At 42.5% G+C, this 8,844-nt stretch overlaps 1 protein-coding gene across 1 annotated transcript in view; it reads left to right on the plus strand.

Moving 5' to 3' along the window:
* The window catches only part of GLIPR2 (GLI pathogenesis-related 2), a 26,841-nt gene that overhangs the window by 9,320 nt on the left and 8,677 nt on the right, over nt 1-8,844 (plus strand). Inside the window, exons 2-3 of the mRNA XM_009324917.1 lie at nt 3,902-4,010; nt 7,457-7,560. Of these exons, the coding sequence (XP_009323192.1) occupies nt 3,902-4,010; nt 7,457-7,560 (213 nt within the window). The remainder of the gene's footprint in view (nt 1-3,901; nt 4,011-7,456; nt 7,561-8,844) is intronic.

Raw genomic sequence — 8,844 nt, forward strand, 5'->3', positions numbered from 1 at the left:
GTAATATGCAGTATCCTGGGTAATGAGAGTCACGTTGCCAAGGTTGTTGGTATCAGGCTTTTGCGTTTACCTCTTTCCAAAAGGGTGGGTCCTTTGAAGTGTATTTTGTAGTTTTCTTCAGATACGTTGCTCTAGCCATTATATGAGCACATTTCTAATTATTTATTTTGGGGCAGAATTGAAAGGTGAGGTCATTATCTCCACTTACCTGTAATGCACTTCTGTGTAGGATTCTACATCAGGTCCATTTCTTGTTGACTGCATTATACGTTAATTATCTGAAGGCTAAACAGAAAAACTTAGTATGTATGGAAAAGTACAAAATTGCCAGTGAAGATTAATCCGTAAACAGTAGGACAGAGAACACTGAGAAGACAACAATACTTCTAGAAATTGATACTATGCTCTTTCTTGAGTCACTGGGGTGGATACTCAGTCAGAAAAAAAGTATGCTTTTTTTGCTAGTCAAGTGTATGCCTGGTATAATGTTGTGCATCCCGAGTGGTGATACGAGGGCTGCCCACAGCATTTCTGTTGTGTAGGTATTGGGTGGAGAGGTTTCATGTTTGGTTTTTGTGGAATATTTTACTGTTACTGTTTCCACACATCATCTTGCAGCTCTGCAAGACCAGTGGAGTAGGTCCAGCTGACGCTGCAAAGATGATGCAGAGCAGCTAATGTTGTGGAAGACATGATCAGGTAACTTGCTTCTGTTTTGATGTCCAAACTAAGGGAAGAACAGAGCAGGAGAAGACAGGGCTCAAAGAAGAGGCAGGAAGGATTCAGACATGAAGAGCTCTTCACTTGAGAAAGACTAAATAGATTGCCACTGTTTAAAGAGAGTAAGAGAATGGAGAAATAGAATACTCAGAAAAACAAATCTGATGGGGGAAAAGGCAACGTAGATGCCTCTGCTTACATTTCCGTGGTCACACAAAGTTGATAATGAAACTGTAAGTCCAAAAACATAACATCTGTAAGGTGTGCTCTGTACCACATAGTAGCCTGGAAATTCATTGTCACGTGCTGTCATTATCTTAGCCAATGTTCCAGAAGAATCCAAAATAGAGGTAAATAATTGAATAATAAGAAGCAAGCAACTGTATCTAATACCTTCAGTTGTTTTACTTATTAAGCTGTGTAATGATTCATGACCAAACCTAACTTCCTGGCAGTAGGAAATAATTTTTTCTAGCAGCTTCAGCAGCCTACATGGAGGGGAAAAAAGTACGTCTCCAAAGCTGTTTGGGAAGCTGTTCCCACTTGGGTGGGAGCCTGAAAACTCCTGTTAACTCTCACTTTTAATGTCTGGCTTCTCAGTGTATGGAACATTGGTAAAATGGAAAAACTTAACATGTCTTCCAAAACACATCTGAAATACATTTGGCAGTTGGGTGTCCCTCTCCACACATCAGCATGCATGGGAGAAGCTGTGCAGAGGGAGGTGGTTAGCACATGAGCTTGAGTCATGGTAGATAAGTGTTTCTATAGCAGCCACCTCTGAGGGAAGGGGAGGATGGAGGTTCTCTAGGGACAGCGTAGTGGTGCCTGCCGTGGCTAGAAGAAACTCAGTTTTGTCCATGTCTCGTTGGTGTTTGTAAGTCAAAATGTTAGTACAGAGCTGGATTATGCAATACTTCTATTAATGGATGGACTGACAATTGACAAAGTCTGTGTTTCAGTTGACTTTTTTTTTTAGCATTTCAATTTGTTATTGTCATTGAGAGCAAATAATTTGAATAGAAACTTTCGCACTTGCGGGTCAGATTGTTTATCTACTATTTAATGCTGAGCGGATGAGATATTAAGTCCAGGTGATAACAGCCACAAGCTTTAAGATGGTCTTGTGCAGAAAAATGCAGCCTGGAGTATGTGATGCAACTTCCAAAGCCGTGTATTTCAACTTCTTTGATTTGCAGGCTGTCTTAAAATTTCCCTGCTGGAAGCATACCCCTGCATCCGTGAGGTTAAGTGAACTGGCCATAGGCTTGTTTTCCTGAGTAACCTATGATAGATGCCTTAGAAATAGGCCATGACCCCGCATGATGCAGCAGATGAGAGGTTTAGGCCTCTGGCCTGATAGAATCAGTGAGCTGTGAGCAATGGTAATAAGAGTGATGGGACATGTTTGTTAGCAAAAGGGTGTGTGGGTGCTTAAACACCAGAGTGGAGGTGCCTGTCTTGTTTGATGGTATGCAACTTGTGACACACAAAATTGAAGGAAAACCTAATAGGAGGAAGGTGGTGGGCAGACCTCATCTCACTCAACAGGGTTCCTGTTGCTGTCTTATGCCAACAATTTTATGCCAAAAAAATCGAGCCTGAAAACAAGTTGATGGAAAATATATTAGATATATGTCCACAATGACACTTTGGTCTGGAAAAGGTCAACCCAACTTCAGACTGTGTTCAAAAGGTTTAAGGTACTGCATGAAACAGTAATGGCTTTCTACGTGCATTGGATATTGAGATTATCTTAGGCTGCCGTATTATCCGAAAGCTGTTGGGGAAACTGGAGAGAACTCTGAGAACAGCCTAAAGCATGAGCGTGGGTTGGGTAATCACCTTAGGAAAAAGTTAGGAGAGCAGTATTTGCAAACTGACAGCTCTACTCTGGGAAAATGCATCACTACAAACAGCAGAACAGTGTATGCACTAATAAAGGAGAGAATGATTGATTATAGTTGTTAGGATCGAGTAGTGAGAAGAAGTTGAGAAAGCTAAGCTTAATAACAGGAAACGCTCTCTAGTCATGAGGTCTATTTGGGCTTCAAAAGTGTCTTACAAAGAAAATGGTGGTAGTTGCGCTAATTAAGATATTCTGAAATAAAGCTGATGAATCATTAATAAATGTAGAAACCTATGTCATGGTAAAAGTGGAGTAAATACTCAAAGATGTCTTGGCCTGTTCAGAAGCTTCAGCAATATAGAGAAAGTGAAAACTGTCTTTCTGTGTTGAAGATGCTATCCATCCCTCTCTAACTGCCCCAATACTGTGTTTCAGGTTCCAAATTTCTCTTAAAGCAGCAAATTCCACAGGGTGACCAGTGCCAGGGAAGATTTTTTTTTTTCTCTTGATTCTTGGGGAAAAAATCAGCAAAGTCATAAAAGGAGGTAACATGAAATCGCCATCAAGGTGAATTGCACTGAGTTGTCACTTGTCCTCTGCCTTGTGCTGCTGAAAGTCCCAAGTTTATCAGGGTACAAGCAGGAGCTTTTTTAAAGCTTTGCAGTAACTTTGGAATTCGGATACTTACCAAAAGCACTCTAGCACAGGGGAAAAAAATCATCCCCAGCAGTCGTTTCTTTCCTCACCACTTGTTGTTTGTGAAAAACTGTCTTGAGCCACATAAAGATGTATTTTTAGATTTCTATGAATTTGTACTAAATAATGAATAAAAAGAATGGTGTGTGTTTCAAAGTATTTGCATAGTTCTACACAATTTAGTATCTCCATTTGCTTTAGATGATGTCTTGACTAATACAGAAAATTATTGCTTGCAGTGACAATAATTTGCATATTTAGTGCATCTCCTCAAGGGATGTATTTGTCGCTTACTCTGAGACTTCTTTGCAATGGTGATGCAGTGCACTGAAATATTAAAATGAAAGTCAGTTAACTACCCTTAAATCACCTTGCTATTGAGGAAAGAAATAAGGTTCATATTTTTCTTCAACCTTTAGTGAGTCTGTACCATCCCAACGGGAGTGTCTCTCAGAGTTAGTTCCTGGATGGAAGGCATTAATGGTTCATTTCATCCTACTCCCAGGTAATGAGGGTGGTATTCCTCTGTTCTTCAGTCCAACCTGCACCAGCGTCTTAGCTGCAGGGTATGCTTTTTCTGTCTTCACTAATGTCTGTATTTGATAGACCTTTCCAATTTTTTTGATGTGATTTCAGCTTCCAAACAATTTGCTGAAGAAGTCTTGAAAGCACACAATGACTACAGGAAGAAACACGGAGTCCCCCCATTAAAACTCTGCAAGAAGTTAAACAGAGGAGCCCAACAGTGAGTTCAGTCCTTTCTTTTCTCTAATGAGATTTGTGACACTTATCTGTTAGGTTTGACTGTGCATACTGCAAAAATATTTGCCTTTTGACGTGCTGATATTCAATGAAGATTTACTGGGTGAAAAGTGAGGGACTCTACTCTTTCTGTCTCCCTACCCAACCCTTTTGGTCCCTTCTTTCTCCATCACATAGCACCAGCTGGTCACATGGACGCTTCGGTGGTCACAACTGTATAAATCTTTCTCGCACCCTTTTCCAGATGTGGGCTGCACCTGTCTATACTGGTATGTCTCCTCTGCAGAGGGTAGTTGCCTAAAACACGCTTCACCACCACCTCTGTCAGATGGATTGTCATCTGCAGGAGAATATCCACTGCTGCTGAAATAGTGAGAAAAGAACTTTTTCATGGTAGGAAGTGGTGACTGGTCTAAGATCAATGGAATCAGAAGGAAGTAATTTCAGATCAAATTGTCTATCTCCCTGCCCCAAAAGCAAAATCAGTATATGTTGTTCTCTAGTCTGTCAGGAGGGACACATCTTACCTCTTCTCCAGTGCTGAAGGCTGCACAACTTCTTGTCAGTCTAACGGACAGTGGATCCATCTTCCGGCTGTCTGACTTAAGTCTTCCTTACAGAAATTTGAGTCCAATACTGCTTGTCCTCTCTGCTGTAGACACAACAACCAGATTATTTCCTTTCCCTTTACAGCAACCTCTTTCAAAGTAGATTTGAAAATCTTCAATTTTTTCAGGCTGATCCTCACGGTACAAAGGAGATAGCTGAAGGAGTAAATGCTGATTAAACTATTCAGAAAACAAATGTCTTCCATAATAGCTAAATAGTGGCCAGTTTGATCCCTGCAGACGTGAGATCTCATCTCCCATTAGGCTTTCTACCATAACCGTGCAGACTTCTCCGCACCAACTGGCTGGGAGCCAGAGAGGCTGTAGCCTTTCTAGAACCTGGTTTACTGTCCCAGCATGGTGCTGCGCTGTCACACAGATGCACCAGCTCCTGCACTCCTAGACCAGAGATCTCCACCAGGTGTTGTGCTGTACAACGCACCATGTACGTGGCGTGTGGACATGCCCTCTGGCAGCAAGCAAAATCTGATTCTGTCTTTATTTTTTCACATTTTTTTTTCTTGAGACACTGTGATAATTGGATACAATATTGCTAAAGGATGGAATGTCAGGGACTCATCCACATACCTTTGTAATCTGCTGGGGTTTTCCTTCTGTTCTTCAAAGGGTTGTTTTGTTTCTGTTTTACATGATGCCTCACAATGAGGAAGAAATTTCATTGACTTGTCAATAACACTTGTTGTGTCTCCAAAGTGCTACAGTTGGTTTGAACAAGTCAACTTGGATGAATAGTTCAGCTTATTCCGTCAAATATGCATTGCTCCACATTTATTGTGCGCTATTGCCCTTGCTGGGTATTTTTAGATCCTTCTGGAATTCCTCACAGTCCTCTCTGGTCTCAGCTGACTTTCTCCACTGTGATGAATAACAATAGGAAATGTTTGGTTGGTTGCTGTCTGTAACTTGTAAGAATTAAAAGGCACGTGTTCAGAGGCTGGTGAAACTGGTTGATAGCAAGAACCAGAAATGGTTTGATGTGAATAAAAGACATGAAATATAAGAAATCTCATATTTGTCAAGACAGGATCTTAAATTCAAAGCACTTCACCTTTTCTTTAGGTATATCTGATATCTTTGTTGGTATATATTCGGTGTATCTCTGGGTATTTTTCTGTGCTTCTCCATCTGTGTTGAAAATGGTCTGTTTCCTACTATTTTCAGTTCCAATAATTGCAATAGGTTAGATGAACTGACTATTGGATCCCTGCTTTAGCATGAGATGAGTCACCCTCAGCAGGCATCTGTTTATCTTTGACAGTAATGAAGCATAGGGTGATGATCTTAGATGCAAATCTCATGCTTTCAACTGCCTGAGCTAGAGCGAATTAATCGCCCTTTGTCTCAAATCCTTGGCAACTTTGTCTATGTGCACTGTGTACTTTGTTCCAGTCTTGCCTTTTGCTTGGGATGTGGGAATCTTTGAAGAGAAAACTTACAGGACTGTAATGATATAGGGCATGAAGGACCGTCTAGTGATCCTCTAGTTCAGGATCTAGCAGGCTGACAGCTGACAAGTCTTCATTATTTCCAAATTAATGGAGATAGCTAAATACTTTTTGTTGTTGTTGTTCTGGTGGGAGGATTAGGACAGAAAGAAATGAGAACCTAATGACTGAAGTACTAGCTTCATAAACTAGCCAAAATGTTCAGCTGGACAAATTTCCATCTGTCTCTGGCAGATGCCAGTAGTTCATGATTAGGGAAGGAGTAGCAGGACAAAACAGATGTGGTGATCTTTCCCCCATTATCTTCTCCCAGAAATTACAGATTTCTCCTGGAAATAATGTTTTTCCTAAGCAGTAGGTTGTATCCTCATTTTTTGTTGCTGTTGTTTAATAAACCCTGAAGATGACACACACACACACACACACACACACACACACACACTGTAAATTTGTCTAGCTCTTTTTCAAACCCACTTCTGCCTTGGTGCCTGCATCGTCCTGTGGTGATGACTTCTGCTGCACAGTGTGGAAAAAGTGCTTTGTCTTACTTTGACTTCTGAATCTATAACCTGATGATTTTGTGTTGCCTCCTATTCCTTGTGCCGTGAGAAATAACAAACGGTCTTTCCAATTTCACTGTCTCTGTACTGAAGCCTTTCCAGTGTCGAATAAAGAGCGTAATTGTTTTACACATGATGTTCTTCTTAACCCTATTGTCATAAGACAATAAAATACATCCCATGCTCTCACACATGTCAACTTCTGTAGAAACAGTGCGGCTCATCCCTGTGTTGGTGTACACAGTTGTTGCCTCAGATTCTGCGGGTGGTTCCCTTCTCCTCCATACTGTTGCCTGGCACATTGCTCTTGTTTTGCATTTGGCTTTTTTCATTTGCAAATGTAGGTTTTATACACTTTGACTGAATCCCCACTTCAGTCCTTTTTCCATCTCATCGAGAACATTTAAGTTACTCCTGTGAAGGGCCTAGAAATGTCAGGAGGTGACACCTGTAGCAATTGCTGCAGGTACTTCCCTTTCCCCCATTGGGTGGATTTCCAGGTTCTGGGCAGAACATGGTGGGGGGACATCTGCTCTTTGATTTCTTCTAGGCCCTTCTTAGCGGTGGCACAAGCTCATGAAAGACAGGGAAAACGGCCTCTAGGCCTTCCCTTTTCCTGAATCCTAGATCTATGTAGGCTTAAAGCATCCCTGACTTCAGGGCTTTGCAGCTGTGTAACTTGGCTTAAATCATCTTCCAGCAAAATTCCTTGCTTGCATTTCCTTCTCCTCCTCCTCCTCTTCTGTGCCTGCTCTGGCTGTGGTCTGTGATACAATGTGTGGATTCCTTTGCTAGGTACGCAGAAGAACTGGCCACCACAAGGGTCCTCAAACACAGCTCTGAGTCCGCTAATGGAAAATGTGGAGAAAACCTAGCATGGGCATCCTATGACCAACCAGGTAAGCTTTCTTCTCTTCTCTCACAGACACTGGATAAATGGCTTGTCTCACGTACTTTGGGCTCAGAGCGTCTGGTTGCAAGAGTACTGGTGTTTCCTCTGCTTCGAAAATGCATCCGCCACAGCCCAGCCCAGGCTGCATGGGGACAGGATGGTGGTTTGCAGTCACCTATGTGTACTGAGAGCAAGGAACACATGTAGGCACAGAGGGGGTAAGGGACTGTGGTAGTGTGCTATGTCCCTTTGGAGGTAGGACTTGGCAGCTAGGCTGTTCCATATGTCCCAGCTGTGGAGCTGTCTTGAGTGCTACTCGTATGTCCATGGGAGGAGAGAAGGAAGCCATCAACGCCCTGTACTTCAGCTTTACCCTTAATTTGTCCCAGCCAAAGAAAGGGCTGACCACAGGCCAACTGTGGTGAGCAAGGTGGAAAAATGGCCGTTGCATGCTACACAGCAGTTCCTGTTTGTGGGGGCAAAAACACGGGGGGGCATACACCAAAGTGACAGAGGCTAATGTGTTAGACATCTAGTCTCTTCTGCTCTGTCAGCAAACAGGCTTTGAGCCTTTTCCATGCCTTCATTTTTGAAGACAAAAATACTCCATGTATTTTCTGATCATAAATGTAACGCGTAACTGGCAGCCTTTGGTTTGGATGCCCGAGGAGCTGAATTTTGGCCAGGCTGACAGGCTGGGGGGGGCCCTCAGAAAAAAAGCAGGCTCTTCCCTCCTGCCTCCTCCAGCAGGCAGGGCTCATGTCTCAGCCTGCTGAGACAGCAGGTGGGATGTATTAAAAGTGACCACTTGCTTTCTTTATTCCCATCTACCCCTGGAATTTCCAGCACAGCCTCGGGGAGACAGAAGCTCATTTCTGCAGGCTGGAGGTCCTGTTTGAGGGACCTGGAAATTTTAGCGAGTTTTAGACCCAGGGACATTGCTCAGTTCCTCTGCAAGTGCCAACGCTAGTCCCTAATGGGTACTTTTTTATGTTGAAAAATAAACCCCGGGTGGAAAAATACAATTTGATCTACTAATATTTGGCATTCTGTCTGTTGCAAGAGTCTGAGGCAAGAGTTCAGAGCAGCATGGGAAAACACAGATGTATGGCAAAGTTTGCATAGTGGCTATGACTCACTGACTGAGCTTACTTCTTCCTTCTAGTTTGTGTTAATGGCCTATGCTCCTTCCCCCGAGGTTAAAGTCACAGAATTCCCATTTAGAGAGTTGGAAACAAAACACACGGATCCTTCCATAAATTATATAATGCCTGTCCTTTTGTGGATCCTT

Source organism: Pygoscelis adeliae, unplaced genomic scaffold (genome assembly GCF_000699105.1).
Source record: "Pygoscelis adeliae isolate BGI_AS28 unplaced genomic scaffold, ASM69910v1 Scaffold135, whole genome shotgun sequence".
In the NCBI taxonomy this organism is placed as follows: Eukaryota; Metazoa; Chordata; class Aves; order Sphenisciformes; family Spheniscidae; genus Pygoscelis; species Pygoscelis adeliae.